This window comes from Syngnathoides biaculeatus, chromosome 11 (genome assembly GCF_019802595.1).
Source record: "Syngnathoides biaculeatus isolate LvHL_M chromosome 11, ASM1980259v1, whole genome shotgun sequence".
In the NCBI taxonomy this organism is placed as follows: domain Eukaryota; kingdom Metazoa; phylum Chordata; class Actinopteri; order Syngnathiformes; family Syngnathidae; genus Syngnathoides; species Syngnathoides biaculeatus.
Window position 1 is genome coordinate 2869350 of NC_084650.1, and position 25543 is coordinate 2894892.

At 40.2% G+C, this 25543-nt stretch overlaps 1 protein-coding gene across 3 annotated transcripts; it reads left to right on the forward strand.

Annotated features, from left to right (window-relative positions):
- Positions 1 to 20879, forward strand: ganabb (glucosidase II alpha subunit b). Of its 3 annotated transcripts, none has more exons than XM_061834911.1 (25): positions 1 to 314; positions 2353 to 2454; positions 2562 to 2670; positions 2786 to 2913; positions 3137 to 3316; positions 3462 to 3527; positions 5592 to 5634; positions 5748 to 5823; positions 6908 to 7004; positions 7121 to 7301; positions 7430 to 7583; positions 7892 to 8127; positions 8814 to 8940; positions 9040 to 9119; positions 10645 to 10785; positions 10936 to 11032; positions 11119 to 11220; positions 15873 to 16116; positions 16276 to 16340; positions 16800 to 16876; positions 16994 to 17068; positions 17198 to 17311; positions 17383 to 17492; positions 19645 to 19745; positions 19850 to 20879. In XM_061834911.1, exons 1-25 carry the CDS (start codon positions 295 to 297, stop codon positions 19957 to 19959), a joined length of 2835 nt encoding a protein of 944 aa, XP_061690895.1. In that variant the 5' UTR covers positions 1 to 294; the 3' UTR covers positions 19960 to 20879. The 3 variants fall into 3 exon arrangements, with proteins under 3 accessions (XP_061690895.1, XP_061690897.1, XP_061690896.1); XM_061834912.1 differs by lacking the exon at positions 1 to 314 and adding an exon at positions 349 to 637; XM_061834913.1 differs by lacking the exon at positions 3462 to 3527 and having other exon boundaries at positions 2 to 314.
- Positions 20880 to 25543: the final 4664 nt, after the last annotated feature.

Genomic DNA, 25543 nt, shown 5'->3' on the forward strand with positions numbered 1-25543 from the left:
CATTGTTAAGGCATTGGAATTTGGAGATGACGTGTCTGTGCCTGAGAGGATCTAGCCGCGGGCATTCGTCCGTCCTCGCACACGCGGAATCACAATGACTCAAAGAAGGAATGAAATGACTGCAAGTAGCTATTGAGGCAAATTTAATAAACTTGTATATTTTGACATTTGACTTAGAATCATCATTATCCCAGCCAATTGCACGTGAATATTTCAAACCGTGATTGTCAAGTTTATAGTTAGCGTTTAACCTGTGGCGCAAGAGGCGGAGCTCTCCCGTGTCATCTAATCAAGATGGCCGACTTCTCAAGAAGGTAAGACTAACGGTCTGCCTGTAACGTTGTGACATTCATTTTTTTAGCCACATTATGATTTCAACCTAAATAAAGCCGTTTAGAGTATTAATGGGAAAGTTAGTGACATCCCGTTTGCCGACCTCTAGAAACAGTCTCTCGCATACAGTCGAGAAACCCGCTAATGAGTTAGTCGGCAAACCTGTGCCTTTGCTAGTTCGCTCTCTCTAAGCTTAGCACGACAAAGCAGTCTGTTCAAAAAGAACAACGGCGCAAACAGGCGGCCATCTAGCGATTTAACGTTTTAGGCTTAACCTTTTGTCAAATTGGCATCTTCCATGTGTGTGAGTGGTTGATCATTTTCCTATAATTTCCCACAAGTAGCTAGTGTTAGCTATTGCGCTAGCTTGATCTGTCGAGTTTAAGCGACGAGGCTTCCCGGATTTGTTTGCTTAAAAGCGACTCATTGTGACTTTGATACGTTAGGAAAATTTTCAAATTGGTGTATTGCTGAAATGGATTAGCCTGAAATAAGATTTCCAATGACACAAAGATCACTGTGATAGTTAAAGAACTAACAGTTATTAAACTTTGAACTTGGGAAATTAGGGGTAAATGTCGCTTGTTTCCCATTAGAGACAATGGGAAATCTGTGACCGAAATGTTTTTTACTGAGTAAAATCGATTGTGAACAAGTGGAGCAGCGTGAAAGAATGCATTATCACCAACCGCATTAAAAGGCTTGACTAGTACATGACATTGAGAGGGACGGAGAGACTGAAACAAAAGATGACTTTCATTATAACATCCTGCTATTTGCACAAATCTGTTGGGGCACCTAGATTATTCATGCACTCATTGTTTTATGACGCTTTACTATTCACATACAGTTGTGGATTACTACTAGAAACTTATGTTTGAGAATTCCGCACCATTCGGACACAATCATCACTGTACAAGATCCATTAGTCCATTTTCTGACCTGTTTATCCTCACAAGGGTCACCGGAGTGCGAGACCCTATCCTTGCTATTTACTTGCAGGAGGCTGGGTACACCCTGAACCGGTTGGCATCCAATCGCAGGGGATCAATAAACAACCATTCACACAATCACATCTACATTTATATATCATATCATATTGGAGTTCTTCAGGCCTTTTTTTTTTTTTTTTTTTTAAAAAAGCAAAGTTTATTTAGACTTTCATGTCTTGCACTGAGGATAGGCTTCCATTGAACCACTCTTCCATAAAACCCAACTCCCACCTCCTGACTCAATTGCTGGAGCTTAGACACAGTGATCTTTGGGTGCTTCTTTACCTCTCTCACCAAGGCTCTTCTCCCCTGATTGCTCCGTTTGGCCGGACAGCCATCCCGAGGAAGGATTTAAGAATTATGGAGGCCACTATGCTCTTAGGAACCTTAAGAGCAGCAGAATTTTCATTTATTTATTTCTTTGGCCAGATCTTTATCTTGCTACAAAAGTGACAGCTATGTTATATTCCTCTATAACCACAACAGTTTCTTAACAAATTAGATGTACAGGCGTTGACCGGACTTCAGTGTTAAAGTATTTAGTAATCCATTCTATATTAAACACTCTGCACTCACTGTTCATATTACTTTTCTGTGGTCCACTTGTGGCTGAAGAAGGGTTCAGAGTTTTAGTAGAGTAAAAACAGAACTCTCAAAGTCAAGTCAATGTATCACTGTACCTACTCCGCTTCCTGGTGTGTTACAGACAACCTGTTGGAGCCACTGAGCATTACAGCACAACCTGGTAGAACCACTTGGCATTACAGACATGGTCAAATAAATGCATTCACGAGTTTGATATGATTTGGGCGATTGTACCAATTTTTGGCGTGCCAGATTGAAATGGCCAATGGGCTGCATGTGGCCCACGGACCGTAGTTTGCACACCTTTATCCTATGTGGTCTAGATGAAATCCTAGTGGCTTTATTTGGAACTAATTAGTTGACTAGCTCTGCCAGTGTGACCAAGTTCAGTTCTAAGACCACCCAGCACTTCCTTCAGTTCTTCTCTTGGTTCTCTTTGTAGCATGCTGGCTATCCTGGTTCTCTGGCTTGCTGTGTGTCTCAGTGGGACACTGGCTGTCGAGAGAGCAAACTTCAAAACCTGTGACCAGAGTGCCTTCTGCAAGTGAGTTCAATGTACTCAGTAGAATTATGGAAGCATGTAATCACTGCTTTAATTGAATGTCTAACTTTTTGACTAACACATTGGTTCCATGTTGTTTTCAACGAAAGACGTCAGCGAGCATTGAACCCTGGGGAGTCTCCTTATCGAGCCCTGCTCGAGACCATGGAACTCACCAACACAAGACTTACCTTGCAGCTTAAGAATGACAAGAACAAGGTACATGCTGTAAAAAAAAAATATGTATGTTGGTGTGGATGATATCTTAACATGGACATGATTACTGAGGCTGCATATTTCAATTCCGTTGTACTTCTTTTCTGCTGGCTTGTAGGTGCGTCTACTGCTGGAGCTCTATCGTCTCCAGGGAAACATTACAAGGGTGAAAATTAATGAGCTGAAGCCACTGAAGCCTCGGTATGAGGTCCCAGACGTGCTCATAAGAGAGCCGCCTACAGAGCCGTAAGTGTCTTATGAGTGGTTTCATCCTGGGTCCAGTGAGGAATTTTTGGCATGTAGTTGACATCTGTAGCTAGTTAGCGACATTGGAGTCAGACTCGTTATGATTCTACAGTAAAAATAATTTTTACACATCAGGAAAATTAAAATGGAGTTAATTTAGATTTCTTTATCCCAAAGAAACTTTCTGATTTATAAGCATTCTCTCATTCTTTCTTTTCCCCAGCCTGTCTCTCTTGTCTCAGGACGAGAACGGAGTGGTTCTGTCCCTAGGGGCGGAGTCTCAAAGGGTCATTGTCAGTGTACGGCCCTTCCGATTGGATATTATGGAGGGACGAGATGTGTTGCTGTCGTTAAACTCTCGTGGCCTTTTGGCCTTTGAACACCTACGGATGCGCAAGGACACGTGAGCAACCACGCTTTACGCACGCACACTTTGACAAAAGCCTGCCCTTGTTTGAAATTACACAAATACATCACTCAGTGGATATCGACTATTCGTGTTTGAGAATTGTCTGACTCGTTCTGTCCTCTTTTCCCTATCACCCTAGTTTCTCCTTTTTAATAACTAGCACATTGGCTAGTTTGTGGAATATTGTCAAGAGTGTATTCTCTAGGTAAAGACTCAAGATGTGTATTATATTGTTTGTACTAATGCTGTAAATAGTAGAATATGTGTAGAGAGTCTTCAAACAATGTTAAAACTCAATCCCTCAAATGTGAGGGGATAAAGGAAGATGTGGAGGGTGCTCTTGATGGGTACTGGTGTGGCTGAGTGTGATACTGTGATGCATTTACTGTTGTTGAAATTTAAGTAAATGATAAATTCTTGTTTACCCTTAGCATAGTTGAAATTATAGAAATATACTGTGATCTTGTTTTTACATCTTATAGCTATAAACTACAAAAAAGATGTCAATCATGAATTAGTATGATTAAGCTTGCAAGGGAATATTTAGGCACATCTTGTGCATTAATAATTTGATACGAGAAACTAAACTTGCATGAGCTTTCTGGCTTTTTCAACCAACCGTAACTTACGTTGACAGTTATGTTTGTTTTTTTTCCCTTTAGCCAGCCAATAAACATAGTGTACAATTAAAATTAAACAAAATAACCCATTCAAGCGGCACGGTGGATACATCTGTCTCACTGTTCAAATCCTAGCCCTGCCTGTATGGAGTTTGCATGTGCTCCCCTTGCCTGCTCTGGTTTTCTCCGGGTACTTCAATTTTCTTTTACATCCCAAAAAACCTGTATGGTTGGTTAATAGATTACTCTAAATTGCTTGTAGGTATGAATGTGAGTGAAAATGGTTCTTTGTTCATATGTGCCCTGCAATTGGCTAGCAACTAGTTCAGGGTGTACCTCACCTTTTGCTCGAAGATGCCTGGGATCAGATCCAGCACTCCTGCTACCCCTGTGAGGATAAGCGGAATGGAATCCTTACACGGTGACGGATTGATAAGTGGGGACTGAGGTGTGCCATTGTCTGGCCTCTGACCTTCCAAACCCATCATTGCGCAACCCAACATCTTACCCCGTGAATTTATCTTATTTTTGGTTTAAAAACAAAACAACTTAGTGTTCTTAGTTTAAGAGTTTTTTTTTTTCAGCGAGTCAGAAAGATGTTTAAGGTACAAAATGTTATTTTAAGAATCTTAAATCAATTCATACCAGACATTTTGTCCATAAAATGTATGACAAAAATTACCAATGGAAATTATATGAATTCCTATTCTTAGAATACCAGAATACCTAGTATTTTAAAACTTTAGTTTGTAGTTTTCAAACTCTAGATTTGCCTCATTTGCCGTCTCGACAACCTCTGATAGCCTATTTCTGTTGCCATGAGACAAGTATTAAAATATTAAAATTAGATTAAAGGCGCAGTGGATGGGACCAGAGAGGCATTATTTTTCAAAAGATCATTTGAATAATCTACTGCCAGGTCTTAGACATTTTTAAGATATAACAAGAAAACTAAACTTAAAAAATGTTTGTCTTTTGAAAAAATAAGATAACTGCTTTAAAATAAGTATAAATACGTTCACTGGAAATAGGATGTATTCAAGATTTTGCGTTTTGCCACTTCATGCATTTAATCAAAATACAACTGAGCCGCATAGCTTTGGAAAAATTGCAGTGCAGGAGAGTTAATGGCTTTGAAAATTTTCAAAAACCCCGTTCTTAAAAAATATTGCCTCTTGTATTATGGGTAGTGCTAATGGCTTCAAGTATGTAAAATCAGCATTGTCAACATGTTGCCTTTTTCCACAGCTCATACTGTGCTACCTTGGTTGTTCCTAACCCAGCATTTAATTGCCATTATCTTTAATTAGCTTGAGAATTAGATATATTCTTTCGTAGTTGCTGCAACCGATCAAGCACTTCCACAACTGAATGTAACAAAACTAGTTTTGAGGGTGAGGAGTTTAATCAAACTGTACAACACACTTCATTTCCTACAATTACTTGATTAAAAACATTGTAGATAGGAACTCGCATGGTTTTCTGAGGTCTGTTTTTGACTGTGGTGCCAGCTGTCATTCTCTGTGGTTCACTTTATCCACAGGTAATTAAACCTTATACCCTCAAATAATTTCCTTTCCAAAGTGACATAGATCTCTTTTTGGTTTATCCCCATCTATGTTATTCTTGCAACACGTGTCATGGAGCAGACAGGCTGACCGAGAGGCCGAGGACGCAGATCTGGAGGATGAGGTCCTACACAAATAATTTCAGTCCTTACTGTCACTCTTGCATCACATCTGGAAAAAAAACTCCTTTTAATTGTTCTGAATAAGGTTTGACCTATTTCTTCTCCTGCTTTTCAGGCTATATCAAATGAGAGCGAAGAAGAGGGCATGTGGGATGAAACATTTAAATCGTTTACAGATAGCAAACCTAATGGTAAGTCCGATATTTGGTTCGGACTACTGTTACAATGGAAATTGTCATTGTAGTGTGTCGTCTTAGTATAGTATATACCTTCTGGTGGGGAGGCGTACCTTTAGCATCCTCTCGCACCCCCACACTTTCCCCGTAATGTCTGCATGCTGTCCTCTCACACGTTCGCTTTTCCTCTATATAAAGAGCGTGTTGGCAGGAAATGCTCCCAGTCAGTTACAGATTTTGGACGCTCCTGTGGACGCTTATAAGATGTCCTGTCCATTTTGGAGAAAATGAATGAAAGACTTTTGAGTGCGCCTTATATACGTGAAAAGACGATACTCAGCGGCGGACAAATATGCCTGCGCAGTGACCTGTAGTTCCGGCTGTGTCCTCTTGCCCTAATTTGTGTATGTCACAGAAGTTGACAAGACCAGAAAAACACGCTGCTTCTGCTATTTAGAAGTAATGCTACTTTCAGTTATCTGTCGCTTACCACTTTATCAATTATATCTTGCTACTAATACTTCATGCGCGAGACTATGATTTCGACTTGTGCATTGCGCCAGTCCAATTTAGGTGTTAGTGACATTTCAGTCTAGTTCACCAATTATACTGCACAAGAAAGTCACATGACTTCACACATCTTCTCGTCGGCTTCCTGGCCAAACGTATTAACACTCATATAAGCCAGCCCGGCTGATTGTCGTGCTTTCTTGGCGGGCATGTTGGGAAGGTTGTAGTTACCATGAAAGTAATGCTTTGGTTTACATTTAGACAAACAAAACCAACAGCTTTCACGTAATGTAGTAATTTGCCCAACAACAAAAAAATTGTACTTAGTATTTTTTTAGAGGATGCATTTGGGATTTTCTTAGAAGTTGGCCATAGTGAAGCCATGGATCCATCCATTATTGCTTTTCCGGGTCGGGTCGCAGGGGGGAAGTAGCTTCAGCCGGGATACTCAGTCTTCCTTTTCCCCAGCCACTTCTTCCAGATAGAAATAATATACAAATAGATAAAAATAAAATAAATAGAGCTCTAAAAATATGGAGTACTGCTTTCCTCTTTTTAAACTTTTTCTCGGACTGTTCTCTCATTACAGGTCCAACTGCTGTCGGTCTAGACTTTTCACTACCAGGGGTGGAGCATGTCTACGGCATTCCGGAGCATGCAGACTCCCTGCGACTTAAAACTACTGAGTGAGTAGCAAACAGAATCTATTTGAATTATAATTTTCTGCTTGAAGTACGAAGGTGCTTGTTTAGTGTACAGCTTCCTGGAGGGACTAAATCTATTTTGGGTGTTTACCTCTCAGAAATGGAGATCCATATCGGCTCTATAATTTGGATGTGTTCCAATACGAGCTGCATAATTCAATGGCTCTTTATGGTTCTATACCTGTAATGGTAGCCCACAATGCCCAGCGGACCACAGGAATATTTTGGCTCAATGCCGCAGAGACCTGGGTAGACATTAGCTCCAACACTGCAGGAAAGGTTTGTGCCTCATATCACGTTGGAGATCTTTAATACATTTACAGATGTTTTGGTCACAATATGCTGTATGTGATTGTTGATAAAATAGCTGCCAATTTAGTCAGCCATATTTATTTGGGTCTCTTCAGACTGTGTTTGGAAAAATGCTAGATTACGTGCAGGGCTCCAGTGAGACGCCACAGACTGATGTGCATTGGTTGTCTGAAAGCGGCATAATAGATGTCTTCATTATGCTTGGCCCAACACCAAAAGATGTCTTCTCACAGTACGCCTCTCTGACAGGTAAGATGATGATCTCTGATGATCACCTTCTTATTTATGCCCAGTCATCATGGTGTAATGGTTTGTATTTCACAAAAGATAAAACTCGTTGAGAGATCATTTGCTTTTTTTTTTTTTTTTTTTTTTTTTTTTTTAAATGGAGAATTTTCTTGCTTGTCTTAGTGTACACAAAAAAAAACCGTAATGATCCTTCACCCAGTAAAGTTTGTTTCCTAAATAACAAGCTTTCCCAACCCCACTATTTAATTTCCTTCAGAGATTGAATAAAGTATGTTAACTTGCATCCTCTACAATATAATTTTCATCAGGCACCCAGGCTTTCCCCCCTTTGGCTGCACTGGCCTACCATCAGTGCCGCTGGAACTACAATGACCAGGATGACGTCCAATCAGTGGATGCAGGATTTGACGAGCATGACATTCCTTATGACTTCATCTGGCTCGATATTGAGCACACGGATGGAAAACGTTACTTTACCTGGGATACCAACAAGTTCCCCACACCCAAGGAAATGCTTCAGAGTCTCATGGATAAGAAGCGCAAGGTACAGATGTTTGGTGTGACCAAAAAATATTTTTAAAATAAACAGCTGATGTTAGAGTTGATAAATCTGTTTACAGTGAACCCCCAATTATCACTGGGGGATCAGTTAGAGACCCACCTGGAATAATTGAAAATGAGCAATATAGCTACGGTATTAAAACACATACATTACACCTTTTTATATGGTTTTAAAACTACTTTTACACCTTACATGCTCTTAACAAACATAACTGATATAAAACACTTTTTAAATATTGTTTTTAAACAAAAATATTGCAAGAATTTAATGTATGGAAAAGGCTGTTGTACATGTTCTAGTGTAGGTGTGTAAGAGGCTGGGCTCTGTAGTGTGTGTGTGTGTGTGTGTGTGTGTGTGTGAGAGAGAGAGAGAGAGTTAGTTCTGTGTGAGTGGGATTTTATTTATTTATTTTTTTAAAATGTTCTGCTTCAATAAATGTGCATTGTACTTTTCTGCATGAGAGGACATTGCAGTAAATAAGAGTACTGTGAAAAGCAAGGAATAAAAATGATTAAAAAAATCTTAACTAGATGGGCCACTAACGATGCCGTATTATATAGATTATGCTTTCAGTCACTCAAGAAAATGAAATAGACTTTCTCAAGGTCCTGTAAAATATAATCTGAATTTGCAAAATGTTTAATAAGATCCCCCTCTTTGTGTCATAGATGGTAACCATTGTAGACCCTCATATCAAAGTGGACAGCAGCTACAAGATCCATAATGAAATCAAGTCTCGAGGTTTCTATACGAAGACTAAAGATGGCAGTGATTATGAAGGCTGGTGTTGGCCTGGTAACAAACAATATTAAAATTTGTGAAAATGGACTCATGGTACACAAGATGTTTGATGCATTTTTACCAAATACCCACGCACTATATAATTTTGTTTAGGGAGTGCAGGTTATCCAGACTTCAGCCGTGAAGACATGAGGGATTGGTGGGCCAGTATGTTTGCATTTGACCAGTATGAGGTGAGATCCATGATTGCTAACATGAAGTTTAACAAATAATTTTCTCATGAGTTCATAAAGTGGAAACTTGACATAAGAGTTAAATAAAAAGCCAGTATCTCAAATAATCTTTCCGAATTGAAATCAATGAAAATACTGTACCATTAATTTTCCAGTCCTAGATTGTGCTCTTCTGGGATTGGCCCCCTTGGCCACAGGTTGCAGTGTACTACAGATGTACAGACGCAAATGAACTTTGTAACAATTGAGTCAATAACCTGCAGTTATAGATTTTTGCAAAATATAGGTATTAAGAGTATTTGAACTATTAGCCTCTCTCAAAGGGTTATTTGTTTGGGAAGAAAAAAATCCGACATTTTACACACATTTAAAGCCAAAATGTAAATGTCATGTCCTGAATGAAATTTCATGATTTTCGTTTCTGAAGATGTGAATTACATTTATGGATATACAGTGGCTCCTCGGGTCATTAACTGAATTATTTTGTTCCCCCAACATTCTTAAACTGATATAATGAATGGAAATTCAAATCATCTCTTCAAGCTCCCAAATGATGTTGTACTGGATATAGCTTTTTAATGTGTGGTTCTAAATATAGCACAATGTAGAAATTAATGAGAAGCCTTTATTATAAAAAAATAAAACTAAGATGGGAAACTGGGGGACTACAGTTCCTCGTTAGTCAGGTTTACATGAACACTTGTCATTTTCCCAACTGTTTACATGATGTGAGCTCACTGATCATACGGAAAGTATTCAGACACCCTTAATTTTTGCAGTTATATAGCAGCTCTTTGGTTAAATCTTATTTTTTCCCCACATTCACGTACACAGAGCACCACATATTGAAGATCACACAGCCATTAGTCTTTGGTGTGACATTCATATTTATCTTGGATGCTGTCCATTTTTCTGATTATCCTTGGCATGGTTCTACAGCTTCATTGGGGTCAGCTGACTAATTGAGTGATTGATTCATAAAGCCACACATCTGTCCATATAAGACCTTACAGCTCAGAGTACATGTCAGAACAAAGAATAATGAGGTCAAAGGAACTATCTCAAGAGCTCAGACAGAATTGTCGCAAGGCACAGATCTGGCCAAGGTTACAAAAAAAAATCTGCTGCACGTAAGGTTGTCTATGGTGTTTTGCCTTCTGTGTTACCATTAAGCCAGTGGACTTTCCTAGGGCAAAGTTGTTTTTTAATTCAAATCAAATTATTTGTTTTAGGCTTAGTTGTATAGTTAACTCTAACTGGAAATTGTAATCAAAAAGTGTAAGCGCTTTTTGAAGAATTGTTTCACTATTCGCCAGACTGCTGTTTTATTGTGGAGTTATTTGCCACCATCTATCACTCATATCTCAAATATTTGATCGCAAGCCAAAGCAACAAAGGAGCTGAGCAGCAATGGCTGGAATGTTCACTCATGGGTCAAAATACAGCAGTACATTTAATGTCATAGTTGACTTAGACTTATCTGTTGAAGTATTTCAAATAGCCAGTTGTCTCAACAACTTTTTAGGGCACGATGGAGAACTTGTATACATGGAACGACATGAACGAACCTTCAGTGTTCAATGGGCCTGAGATCACCATGCACAAGGATGCAAAGCATGGAGACTGGGAGCACCGTGACCTGCACAACCTTTATGCCTTCTACGTGGTGAGTGCACAACAAGCCAATACAGCATTGCTTGCAGTGCTCACTGATGTACAACAGAAAAGACCTATTGAACATTAGCTCAGCAAAATCATTGCTTGTGATTGAAGATTTGCATGTACTGTGTTTGTCTAATCGTCATGTTTGCTCCAGCAAATGGCCACAGCGAAGGGCCTGATCCAGAGATCAGGAGGCGTCGAAAGACCATTTGTCTTGACTAGGGGATTTTTTGCTGGGTCACAGCGCTATGGTGAGACTCCACTTGCATTCTCTGCTCTCCACTAAACCTTCTGTCACAGTGTACTATGACCAAAAAAACTGCTTGCACATCTCTAGGTGCTGTGTGGACTGGCGATAATGCTGCCGAGTGGGGACACCTGAAAATCTCCATCCCCATGTGTTTGACGATGGGTCTGGTGGGAATATCTTTTTGTGGTGGTAAGTCCCTCTGTCCCAGGTCATTGTTTAAAAGTGTTTGTCCTCAAACAATAAGGGGTCCTTGTTAGGTTACCTTCACGCTTAACACAGGTGCAGTAGCAACAAAGGGTTCATGACAATTTTGAGTATTTAAGTGTTGGAATGTTCCAACTTCAAAATCCCTTGTCTCTGACTATAAAACCAATTGTTCATACAGTACTTTTTAAAGAAGTTATTAAACCCATTTTATGGTGCGTAATATATTGTATTATGCTTCCAAATGTCATACATCTGATACCTTCTTATCCTTTCGGCTTGTCCCGTTTGGGGTCGCCACAGTGTATCATCTTTTTCCATCTGAGCCTATCTCGTGCATCTTCCTCTCTAACACCCACTGTCCTCATGTCCTCCCTCACAACATCCATCAACCTTTTCTTTGGTCTTCCTCTTGCTCTTTTGCCTGGCAGCTCCATCCTCAGCACCCTTCTACCAATATACTCACTCTCTCTCCTCTGAACATGTCCAAACCATTGAAGTCGGCTCTCTCTAACCTTATCTCCAAAACATCCAACTTTGGATGTCCCTCTAATGTGTTCATTTCTTTCCATCCTGCTCACTCCAAGTGAGAGCCTCAGCATCTACATTTCTGCCTCCTCTTGTTTCTTCAGTGGCACAGTCTCTAATCCATACATCATGGCCGGCCTCACCGCTGTTCTATAAACTTTGCCCTTCATCCTAGCGAAGTTTCTTCGGTCACATAGAGCACCAGACACCTTCCGCCAACTGTTCCACATTCGCTTGGACCCATTTCTTCACTTCCTTACTAGACTCACCATTGCTCTAGAATGTTGACCCAAAGTATTTGAAGTTGTCCACCCTTGCTATCTCTTCTCCCTGGAGCGTCACTCTTCCCCCTTCTCCCCTCATTCATGCACATATATTCTGTTTTACTTTGGCTAATCTTCATTCCTCTCCTTTCCAGTGCGTGCCTCCATCTTTCTAATTGTTCCTCCACCTGCTCCCTGCTTTCACTGCAGATAACAATATCTGCGAACATCATAGTCCAAGAGGATTCCAGTCTAACCTCATCTGTCAGCCTATCCATTACGACCACAAACAGGAAGGGGCTCAGAGCGGAAACCTGATGCAGTCCCACCTCCACCTTAAATTCTTCTGACACACCTGCGGCACATCTCACCACTCTCCTGCTGCCCTTATACATGTCCTGCATGCAGTACCACAGTTCCTCTCTTGGTACTGTCATAGGCTTTCTCTAGACACAATGACAAAAAAGACAAAGACACAATGTAGCTCCTTCTGACCTTCTCTGTACTTTTCCACGAGCATCCTCAGGGCAAATAATGCACTGTGGTATGCTTTCTAGGCATGAAACCATACTGTTGCTCGCAGATACTTACTTCTGTCCTGAGTCTAGCCTCCACTACTCTTTCCCATAACTACTTTGTGTAGCTCATCATCTTTATTCCTCTATAATGCAGTTGTTCTTAAAAATGGGGACCAGCAAACTCCTCCTCCATTCCTCTGGCATCTTCTCTCACGGTAGTATTGTATTGAATAAGTTGGTCAAAAACTCCACAGCCACCTCTCCAAATTGCTTCCATACCTCCACTAGTATGTCATCAGGACCAACTGTCTTTCCATTTTTCATTCTGTTCAGTGCCTTTCTAATTTCCCCCTTGCTAATCATTGCCCCTTCCTGGTCATTCATGCTTGTCTCTTCGACTCTTCCTTCTCTTTTATTTTCTTCATTCATTAACTTCTCAAAGTACTCTTTCCATCTACTGGCACCAGTCAACGTATTTCCATCGCTATCCTTAATCCCCTTTACTTGCTGCATATCCTTCCCATTTCTATCACTCTCTCTGGCCAACCTGTAGAGATCCTTTTTTTTCCTTTTTTCATATCCAACCTGGTGTACATGTCGTCATAATCCTCTTGTTTAGCCTTCGCCACCTTTACCTTTGCCCTATGTCGCATTTTAATGTATTCCTTCCACCTCTCCTCAGTCCTCTCTGTGTCCCACTTCTTCTTCGATAATCCCTTTCCTTGGATGACTTCCTGTATTTTGGGGTTCCACCACCACGGCTCCTTCTCCCCTTTCCTACCAGAAGACACCCCAAGTACTCTCCTGCTTGTCTCTCTGAATACCTTGGCAGTAGAATTCCATTCTTCTGGAAGCTCTTCTGGTCCAGCTAGAGCCTCTCTCACCTCTTTCCGAAAGGTGACACAACATTCTTCCTTTCTCAACTTCCACCACCTGATTCTCTGCTCTACCTTTTTTCTTAATCGTCCTACCCGCTACCAGTCATCCTTCACACAACCATCCTGTGCTGTTTAGCTACGCTCTCCACCACTACCTTACAGTCAGTAACCTCCTTCAGATTGCATTGTCTGCACAAAATATAATCCACCTGCGTACTTCTACCTCTGCTCTTCTAGGTCACTCTATGTTCCTGTCTCTTCTGAAAATAAGTGTTCACCACTGCCAATTTCCATCCTTTTTGCGAACTCCACCGCCTTCTGCCCCTCATAGTTCCTTTGCTGAATGCGGTACTTACCCATCACTTCTTCATCGCCCGTTTCTTCCACCAACGTGTCCCTTGAAATCTGCACCATTCACAACTCTGTCTGGGATGTTCAAGACTGCCTTGTCTTGTTCCTTTCAGAATTTCTTTTTCAACTCGAGGTCACATCCTACCTGTGGTGTATAGCCACTAATCACATTATACATAATACCCTCAATTTCAGATTTCATCTTCATCACTCGATCTTATACTCTTTTCACCTCCAAGACATTCTTAGCCAGGTCTTCCTTTAAAATAGCCCCTACTCTATTCCTCTTCCCATCTACTCCATGGTAAAATAATTTAAACCCTGCTCCTAAACTTCTAGGCTTACTGCCTATCCACGTGTTCTCTTGGATGCACAATATATCAACCTTTCCCCTAATCATCACGTCAACTAATTCCTGATCTTTTCCTGTCATAGTCCCAACCTTGAAAATCCCTACACACAGTTGTAGGCTCTGTACGTTCTTCTTCTTCTGCCTACTAAGCCGTTTCCTCCTCTTTTTTTGGGGTAAGACCTACATTAACTGAATTTCTACCTATGCCTTGCAGATTAACAGTGCCGGGGGCAGGCGTAATTAGCCCGGGCCACGACCTATTCGTTATGGAATTCGTTTCATGAACGCTCATATATGTTTGGCACAATTTTACGCTGGATGCCCTTCCTGACGAAGCCTTCTGCATTTATCCGGGCTTGGGACTGACCTACAGGTTGCAGAGCATTGTGCCCCCCAGTCGAGCTGCAGATAGTCAAAAAAGCAATCAAATAAACAAAGTCAGCACATAAGATACACAATTCACATAATACCTAATCTATGTTAAAATTAAAGTCAAATAAACAGTGAACACATAAGGTACACAAATCACATACTACCTAGTCTGTTACAGTTAAAAGGGCATCTGAGTAAGCAAGGTTCGAGTATGGAAATATAAAGGATATGGGGATGAAAGAGATTCAAACCACAATGGCTCTCACTCTAATAGTTGAAGCTTGAGTCCACTTGAGCAATTTCCTATAAGTCCACACGGTCCTCATTGTACAAGTTGTGTAGGTCGCACAAGTTACGTAGTTACTTCCATTCGATGGTTCTTCCATGGCAACAATTAAGATCACAAACGCGTCTCGTTGTTAGCAAGCTAAGGTAGACTGGGCCGAGAAGGAAGTTTAAGTTGACGTTTCCACTTACCCAATTTCCTATAAGCACTCACGGTCCTCGTTGTTTACGAAACTTAAGTTTTGCAGGTCGTATTAGTACTAGCGTTTGTTTTTCTCCTCCAGTAAATATTTGATTACAGACGCGTCTTGTTGGCGAGCTAGGCTAAACTAGGCCGCGCAGCTTCAACGTGAACGATGCGGCTCCAATTTGGGTACTAAGATTACACGGATGATTTATTTTGTGATACGTTTGATAAAATTAAAAAATTGAGTTATTCTATTAGCAAGTTAATACTTTCATAATGTTTTCTGTTACCAAGATAAAAGCAGAGATTACCAGAGAAATTTTGTTTTTTATACATTTTTGCTGCTGCATCTTATACTTGTACATAGAAATATCGCAAACAAACCCAAACACTTGTTTTTGTTTTGGGGGTGTGGGGGTTGGGGTAATCATTCCATCGATTAACACCCCCCGTAACCGCAAAAAAAGTGTTGCAAACAAATATTCAAATTATGAGCCAGCTTCACTTAGGTCACCACTTAAGTGAACTGAAAAAAAAAAAAACGGGACTGTAAGTAAGCACATTCAGCCCCTTCATTGAGTCCATCCATCTATTTTCATGACCACTTATCCTCACCAATCAAACCCACAAATGTAAGATGAAAAACTTTTGCAAGTAGAACTGAATTAACTATGTGGTCTGCGAGCAATCAGAGATATAAATACTGCTGTGTGTGTGCGTGGTGAGACATTTGGCCTTATTATTTCTCGGGTCTGGAATGGCTAATTGGTAGATTATTTTCAATGGGGAAATGCAAGTAAATTGAGCTATGACCTTGATACCATTACATTAGTATTTAGCTACATTTTGAGTGCAAGATGACTTTAAAGATCTTTAATTAGAGTTGTTCATCTTGTCCTATAGCTGATGTTGGGGGCTTCTTCAAGTCTCCCAACTCAGAGCTGCTGGTGCGTTGGTACCAGACAGGAGCCTACCAGCCCTTCTTCAGGGCCCATGCCCACCTGGACACTACTCGTCGTGAACCATGGCTGTTTGGCCCAGAAAACACCGCTCTGATCCGAGAAGCTGTGCGGCAACGCTACAGCCTCCTGCCCTATTGGTACCAGCAGTTTTACCACACTTATCACACTGGACAGCCTGTCATGAGGTGAGCTTTTAGTGCGTTTTCAATTGTATCATGTCGTAGTTTGGTTTAGTTCTGTCAAATGGCTGATTGCACTTTATTTTATCCACCTACCCACTAGGTAGTCCAATTACAGTGAGCCACAGTGGAAGACCATGCTGACATGCTTGTTTTTTGTTGTAGGCCATTGTGGGTGGAGTATCCTCAGGATCCTGCTTCTTTTGCTCTGGAGGATGAATTCTTAATCGGTGAGACCAAATGACAAAAACTTCATTTAGTAGTGCCTTGATGTGAGTTTAATTTGTTCTGTGATCACGCTAGTGTTTCAAAACAATCTTATCTCAAATTATCTTTCTATCTTGAAATTAATGGTTATGCTAATCTGATCCAGTATCTCCCAAAACAATTATTTCTCAACTTATCTCCATGCCTCGTCTGCTACTTGGGGAAACTGGCTCTGTTTGCCTGACGTGTTTCTGATAAAAATATCCACCAGTAAGGTAGGACAGGCAGAAATTCCTGGGGGATTCTCAAAATAATGCATCAAAATTACTGTGACGTCTCAAACGGTGTAACTTGTCCAAAAAATGTGACTTGAGCAGCGCAAATAGAACATTCATGAGAAGAGTGGGGTGAGCAGTAGAATGTCATTGTTTTAAACTTTTTCTGTACAAAGACTGAAACCTCATATATTTTTATTGCTGCAGGGAAAGACTTGTTAGTGCACCCCGTCACTGAAGAAGGAGCCACTGGAGTAACTGCATACCTTCCAGGAAAAGAGGAGGTTGGGGGAAAAGATTGACTCTTTATTTATTTATTTTTTTCCCAATATCTTCACACCATTGTGACGTCTTGGATTTTTCAGTCATGAAAATTCACCACTCTTGCGTGTACCACTCAGGTCTGGTTTGATGTCCACACCTTCCAGAAGCACAGTGGGGGCCAGAACCTTTACATTCCTGTCACCATGAGATCTGTAAGATGCACACTTGCATATAAATCAACTTGTAATGTGTAAACATGTTCTTCATTATTGCCTCTTAAAAATACACATTTTCTTCCTCCGGTCAAACCTCATGAAGAGTAATTTCTATTGTCATGTCAGATCCCAGTTTTCCAGCGTGGCGGCTCCATTATTCCCAGAAAGCTGAGAGTACGTAGATCTTCTGCCTGTATGGAGCATGACCCTTACACTGTGTATGTGGCACTAGGGAACCAAGTACGTCAAATCATTAACACAGAGCATTGGAGGTCATCATTGCAGATTCAAAATGTTAAATTTTTCTCCAGAGAGTGGCAGAGGGAGAGCTCTACATCGATGATGGACACACATTTAACTTTGAGAAAAAAGAGTTCATTCACAGAAGGCTGCTGTTTGCCAACAACATCCTCTCGTCTGTGTGAGTATTAGTAGATATCAGTAATATTCAGTTTTTAATGATAATTGCGCAAAAATTAAATGCAACGTTTTGGTAAGGGAAAAAAACTACTTCAATATACATACTATTTTCAATTTGTGCACCCATTAGCAGAACCTCTTGGCTTGGGCAGGATCTGTTGTGCTTCTTGTGCTGCTTAACCATCATTGGCACCATTTTTTTTCTTTTCCCATGCACTAGCCGCAACCATACGCCGCCGATTATATAAATTTACCGTCCATCCACTCTGAAATTACTCACACAAAGACTTAGTAAATGTTTATTTACATACCTTGTTTCCAAACAGTGACTGTAACACGGCAGTGAAATGTCTCAGACGTAACAGAAAAGTCATTTTTATTTCTCCTCCTCCTTATGTTCACTCAAATCATTGTCATCATCTTCAATTTCGGAGTTGCGCCTCAGAATGTCTCTCACACACCATTTCAGTCTCTGTCGCTCTCAATGTCATTTTCATCGCGAGCTACCACTGAAGTTGTGCTGTTCTCTTCACGGACCTGTCCAGCCTTTTGAAATCTGTTGGTGAGGGTTGAGTCTTTCACACTCCTGCGCTTTTAAGATCCACTGCCAGACCTCACTAAACAATGACCTTCCCATGCGGCCAGTTTTGTGAAAGATTTTAAATTAATTAAAATATATTCTGCGTTTGTGTATGTTGTGCTCCATTATGCTATGAGCGCACCAAAAACTACTGCAATCTTCAATGCATGCTCGAAGCAGCTTCGTTTTCTTCTGCGCTCAATTGAAGTAATTATTCTTCTACGCGGACTCAAGGAAAATTCTTCTTGTACACATGGTTGAGATAGATTCTTCTTCTACACGCGCTGAAGGTAGTCTTTGTCAAAACATTGGAGGCATCTGCCCATGCCCAAACTCGAGTTTTGGCCATGTATTAACCATCACATTTGAACAAGTTTTTCTTGTTCATTTAAAACTTATAGCCGCTAGCGACAAAGAAAAAAGCCGCATCACTTGATATCCCGCAGGGTTCACAGTGCTGGAAAAAGTAGCAGGTTATCCATAAAATACGGTATTTATTTTTGTCAAGCTGTTCGGCTTTGGCAACAGATTTGTAACTAGGGAGCACACTAATTGCTCCCAGCTTATAGAAGTATCTTGCCTATTAAAAGAATTGCACGTCAACAATGTCACTCAAACCAGACACACCAGGGAGGTAAATTCTGATAAAAGATCTTTTTATTTACAATGACTGTATATGTTTTTGGCCATGAAAAAAAAACTACAAAACAATGTTTTTGTACTGTACAGTATATTGCTATTGTTTCATGTGGGGGGGGGGGGGGGGTGCTTCAATATCATGGACAGTCTATGTGAGACAACTCCCTGCCTGTATTATGCTGTGATGTTTCTAGCAATGGCTACCTAGCAGGGTCAAGAAGGAAGCTGTGATCACAGCCAGAGAGAGTTAAGTGCACTTTCGGTGAGATACATTACCTCAGTTTACTAACACTGCAGGTTGCAAACAGGGTCACAGAATGAATTAAATCCGTAACCCAAGGTTCCACTCCATTAGAACACAAACTCACAATTAGTTTGAAGATGCTGAGGTTCTCTCTAAAGATGACCATTGTGGATAGGGTTAGTAATGAACTCATTAGAGGTACGGCCAAGGTAGATGTTTTGGAGACATACATTGATGGTTTGGACAGGTTCAGAGGAGTAATACTGGGTTTATTGGTACAAGGATTATTGGGATGGCGCTTCCAGGCATAAGAGCCAGAGGAAGACCAAAAAGGTGGATAGATGTAATGAGGGCAGTTGGTGTTGGAGAGGAGGCTGCAGGACATGGCCTTACATGGAAAAGGAAACTAAACTTGCAATTAATTCAGGAACAAAACTCACTGAGTCCTGGCACAGATAGTGAAAATCCTGAGTAATTGACCCCCGAAAAAGTCTTGGAGATGGTACAAAAGCATTACTTTTGTCAGTAAAACTACTCAGTATACCATACTTTACTATAGATATATGTAGTTATATGTAAAAACAGTCAATTAGGTGTGTGTTTCAGCCACTAATGGAGGAAAATCCTCTGCAATGTACCTTGGAACACTTGATTAATAAAGTTTTTGAATGAAATTGTCACAACCCACAGAAACCTTGCTCCAGAGGCCCATTTCCCCACACATTCCACGATTGAACGCATCATCATACTGGGGGCTAATAAGCCCACCAGGGCTACCCTGACAACAGCTGGTAGGGCTCTTTGTTTTCACATTCCATCTGCATCAGTCAATATTTGTATGTTCCTTTTTCACTTTTTCTCCCCCCCCCGCCCCTTTATTTTCATTTTTTTATAGACGGTCAGACGAGGATTCTTGAGATTGACTTTGATGCGTCCGCGTCAGTCTTGACGCTCCGCAAGCCTGGCATGAATGCAGGCACGGACTGGACTGTGACGCTACACTAATTGCAGAAAGTAGAAGACGAGCTGGAAGGAAAAGTGACTGAAGAGCAGACAAAGGAGCAACAGGATTACACGCTGTGTAAACTTGGGACACAAATGCAACACATCCAAACACACATTTCACTTGAATATGTCAAGTGCCTGCGTGCACCACTCTTATCTGAACGTAGTCACTACACTTTTCCCCTTCTATTTAAATTATAAAAACGTATTTTAATAATTAACAAGTAAATTCTTACATTTCTTAAATCTCAAACATTTTTTTCACCCAACAATTCCAATTTTTAGGTCATGCAGTATGAAAAAAATAATGCTCCTCACCATTTCAGTTGGCAATTGGCATTGTTCAGCCTCTTCACGAATTGATGAATGTGTGTGTAAGGAAATGACTGCTCGCTTTGGTAATGAATCATGTCTGTCAGCTGCTGCACAAAAAGTTATTTGGAATAAACCGCTTCTCGGCAACAGGAATCCTTTTGGCTACTGAACCACTGACCCGCGTGGATCATCCTGTTGAATTTGCTTTTGTCTGTTTGTATGTCCATTTGTTTACTGTTATTTTTAATGCACTTGTGACAGCCTTAGAGTTGTTTAGATTTCCATCTTGAATCCAACATTTCTAGATTTTAAGGGTCCCAATTCTCTTCACCGTCATCACCCTTTGTATTTTCTGAATTAGACCTCAGAAAGGCAGTCCACAAACCTAAATGATTGCGGGGAGATTGATTTTGTCTGTTCTTTCCTGTCAAAATTGTCAGTCTTTTTTTCTATCAACTGTTTTTATGATTATAAATATCGCTGCAATTTTTGGGGTTCAACTTGATAGTGTAAATGGAAGTGAAGGAACAGATTAGCTGCTGTTTGTCAGATATACTTTAAAACAATGTGACCAAGTGAAAATAAAGATGACCAAATGTGATGGAAGCTTTTTTTTTTTTTTTTTTTTTTTTTTTTTTTAAATGAATTACACACCAGCTTTCTATTAATTGGATTGCTATTTTTCTGGACTTTAAATATATTAGTACTGTTTCAAATGTGTTACAGTGTCACATGTTGGGTAAAAGTGTGTTGTTTGATTATAGGAAGATCTTGTTTGCTGCAGTAATCTATGTACAGTGAGGAAAATCAGTATTTTAACACCCTGCAATTTTGTAAGTTTTCCCACTCTGAAATTTTCAAATCGTATGTTACTGTATCACTAACAAAAAGTCACATGACCGGCAGCTACTAAATTGGTTGCGCATATTTTCACTTTGTGTCAGTTTGTGGATGCAATGGAGGCATCACAAAAGAGGAGAGTTTCAGCAGTCTGGGAGTATTTTCATTTCACTACACCAAATAAGGTTACCTGAAACATTTTCATTTATTTTTGCTTTCTTGGAACTAAATGTTAATTCAACATTTGGAACACTTAAGTTTTTTTTTTTTTCATTTTTTTTAGTTCCAGTCATTCCATTTTCCAAGCCGCTTATCCTCTCAAGGGTCACGGGAGTGCTGGAGCCTAGCCCACGTCTTTCATCCAGTAAGCAGTTTAATTTGATCTCCAACAAGTGTGCTGTGGCACATTAGTGTGCCGTGAGAGTTCTTCTGGTGTGCAGCAGGAAATGATTAAATTTAATTTAAATGGTCAAAATATTTATTTACAATGCATCTTTATTCATCTATGGCAGCAGCATTAAAAGACTAACAAAAAAAATAAATGCTCTTCTATTTAATGGAAGAAAGCATATAATTGACTTGTTTCCACTTTGTGACTTTTTTTAATGTAAGAAATGTGCCTTGCTCAAAAGGTTGGGAATCAATCCAGCCACCAATTATCTCTTAAATCCACTAGATGTCACCATGCAGTGGCACATGATGCCAGCTATACTTTTCACGTGATATGAGTCACATGACTTTTACCACACCCACTGGATGGCAAAACAACAACTCGCGTGTTTGGGATCGTTTAGTGAATATTTGCTTCAGGGATGAGAATTTTCCGCCGATCGGTGGATTTCCGAGTTTTTCAGACCAAAATGACCATTCTCGAGATAAGCGCAATCCGTTGAGAAAATTTCAGGGGGTAGGGTATCGTGCGCCTGCCTCTCGGTAGTGGGCTTCGAGCTGCAAGTTCAGCTTCGTACTAGCACAAGCACGACTATCACGTGCCGTTCTAACTTGCTCGGTAGTGTAAATATTTGCATTTTTCGACATAAACATTAAAACCTGTTTGCGGCAGATTACTCGATTGGACAACAGAGTTATACAGTATAACGATCCAATCGTGTTTGTGGTTAATCGCGTTTCACCATTGCCATGGACACGTGTTCTCTGTTCTCAGAAATCGCAGTGTAACTTGTTAGTTAGCCAAGTAATGGCGCGTGGGACTTAGATAGCGCGAACTGAGCGACGGTGTGTTCAAAGTTTTACGATGGCGAAAGTGTTAGAAAAAAATTATGAAGATCAAGCGAGGGCAATTGACAAGGATGCTGGAATCAAAAACTGTTTCAGACGGGCATGGCTTGAAAAAAGTGTAACCGTGCAGATAGGACCGAAAACGGTATCAACATGTCTAACCGAACACATACAAAAAGTGGACATTCACGGCAAAGTGCTGTGCACTCTGTGTTCCGATAGGAGCAAAAAATATCCAGAAGGAAACTCTCGATCGCTTTCTTTCCTCTTTAAAAAGACATACTAGCTTTCAGACATTACAATAAATTGTATTTCACAAAGCAGATGTCTCGCCTTCATGATAGACTTGTAGACATCTATCAATGGTAAATACTGTAGTTGAATTTGGGCCCTCAAATTAGAATCGTCCTACGCTATCATATTTAGATGTTAAATCATCATTGAATTTAACACAATGAATTGTGGGAATACAATGAATGGAGGGAATTAAAAGAAAAATATCTGCATGAGTTTTAAAAGACTTACTGGATACAAATGTGAAAGCCTGACAGCCAAACCCCATCCATCCATCCATCCATTGTGTCATGCACCAGCAACACAGTAGCTGACCCAAATGCAGGATGAGAAGAGAGGTTTTATTCCAAAAGGAGGTCAGGTTCCAAAAGCCATTGCAAAACAAGTGGAAGTACAAAAACGCTAGACAACAGGAGAGATCCAAAAACATGCACAAGGTGCGATGACTACAAGGCAAACCTAGACACATGGACAAGACGTGGTCAAACCAAAAAGGCACATGCTCACTGCGACAACGGATTGCTCTACACTAAACTTGCGATTTACACACAGTAGCGGAATAACCCAGGATGCAGTAAAGCATATGCAACGAACTGGCAAATGTCTATGACCCATTTACGTACTTTGTCAATAGATACTTTTAACTGACGTCACGCCGACCATGTGGTTTTTGTTTACATCGCCATTTTGGACGTACAGGTCGTGCCTACTTATCATGGCGAACTCATCGTCGTTGGACCTAAACGCAACATTTTTATCAGATATTGCACAATGGTTGGACAGTTATCATAAACAACGGTATACAGAAAAGATATAAGCAATCGTATTGAAGTATGTCTTGTGCCCATATTTAGTCATGACTGCATAATTTCCTCATGTCCTCAGTGGGGCTCTGCTCTGTAGCCAGATGTGTCCTTGAGGGCATCTCTGCACGTAGGGTAACCTTGATGAACTGCATACTGGACACTTTGTAATAATCAATTGCCAGCTAGAACTGGTTGAGACAGAAACCCTTTGTCTAAGTGGAAAGCCCCGATGTCATGCCACAGGTTTGATCAAAGCCATGGTCCGCCCTTCTGACAAGATAAAGAATGTGTGCTTTCTCTGTACCTTCACACTTGTGATCTGCTCTCTACAGCCATTGTCTGTAACTCATAAGTGCCCGGAATATTCTGTAAGTAAAAAACTTTGAAGAAACTCTTCATCGTCCTCAGCCTTTATTTGGATAACCAACATTCTCACTACCCGAAATTAAACGAACACGCGGAGGAAAAAGTGTCCTCCAACAATTGATGACACCGACGTGATTTCGGACTTAGGTGTTGGTTGACAGACAGAACATTGGCCGGCCAACAATTGATAAGGTAAGAGGACATTTATCCTCCAAAAGTGATCTTCTGTCTGTTAACTGGGGTTGAGGTCCGTGTCACGTTTGAATTTGTGACATTGTGAAATTAGTTTCTGGTTGAACAGTAGGGGAAACTTTGGGTGGTATAGTCCTGAGTAGAGGTTCAAAGGCCTTAGAGTGTGTGAGCATACCACTCTAAAAAGGGTTTTGACGAGCCTTGTGTTTGGAGGTTGTGCCAACCTTCGCACTTGTGATCTGCTCTCTACAGCCCTTGTCTGTAACTCATAAGTGCCCGGAATATTCTGTCAGTAAAAAAAACTTCAAAGAAACTGTTCATCGTCTCCAGCCTTTATTTGGATAACCAACATTCTCACTACCCGAAATTAAATTAACACGTGGAGGAAAAAATGGGTCCTCCAACAGTCACCTGACATGAGCCAAATTTGGCAAAAAAAAAAATTTGCCTTGACTTGCGAGTGCAAACTTGAGATACAATATGGTAGAAGTGAACTCAATTCAAGTCACTTCACAACAGTGGCACAGTGAGCAATTGTTTCAAAAAACATGCTTGAAGCTGTTTAATGGCACTCCCTGTTGAAGTTTAGTGTCAAACCAATTATCGTTTGTGTATTTAAAACAATCAAATGGTTTTGCCTTTCAGTCTATTAGTTTAATCTTTACACTAAATAGGATCTACGCTGTGGTGCTATCACCGGGGAACCACCAATTGCATAGAAATGGTGCAGCATCACACGTAAGCAGAAAATAGCAGTACTCAGTATTGTAGTCTTTATCCTTTTCCAAGAAAGATTATAGGTATCGTACTGATGAGCTCAGGAATTGTAACCTCACATTGAGCAATATATCCATTATAACTCATTTAGTCCTAGCCATTATTCAAAAGAAAACCCCCTCACTACCATCCTTTTTAAACAATTTTAATTGAGCTTCCAAGGCACACAAAATACTGTTCTATTTCAATATAAACATGGCATGCACCAAAATAATGATCAATTTCAATCTTTCGAACCAAAAAGGTTAGCTTATCCCTTTCTGTGTTTTACTCATTTGCTGTAGAACATGGGTAAATATCTCCAAATTTCTAAACTGTATAATGCACTTCTCCCATTTACTGTCTGTTTTTATGGGCATTAAAATACGTACGCTCAGGCCTCACTTTGGCAAGTGACATCACCTTCCTCTATTGCAGATGACACAAAAAAAAAAAACCTACACAAAAGACCTAAAACTACAGCTGTGGAATTAGGTAATCTACTTTTAAAATACTTAAAGTAACCAATTAATGACATCTAAATAAATGCTTTTACAAGGCAGAAAATCATTAGAGGATCATTCATGCGAAAGAAATCGTCATGAAGTATTTAACTTAAAAATTCTGAGTTAAAATGTTTACTTCATCATTTCAATATTTTATGGTCCACCACGCTAAACTATAAATGAAAAAACTTTGAAAAATGTCAATGTTTATCATGAAAATTGAAGAAATTACTACCTGCGCAAGAAATCTTGGTCCCCCGTAGACCTTTG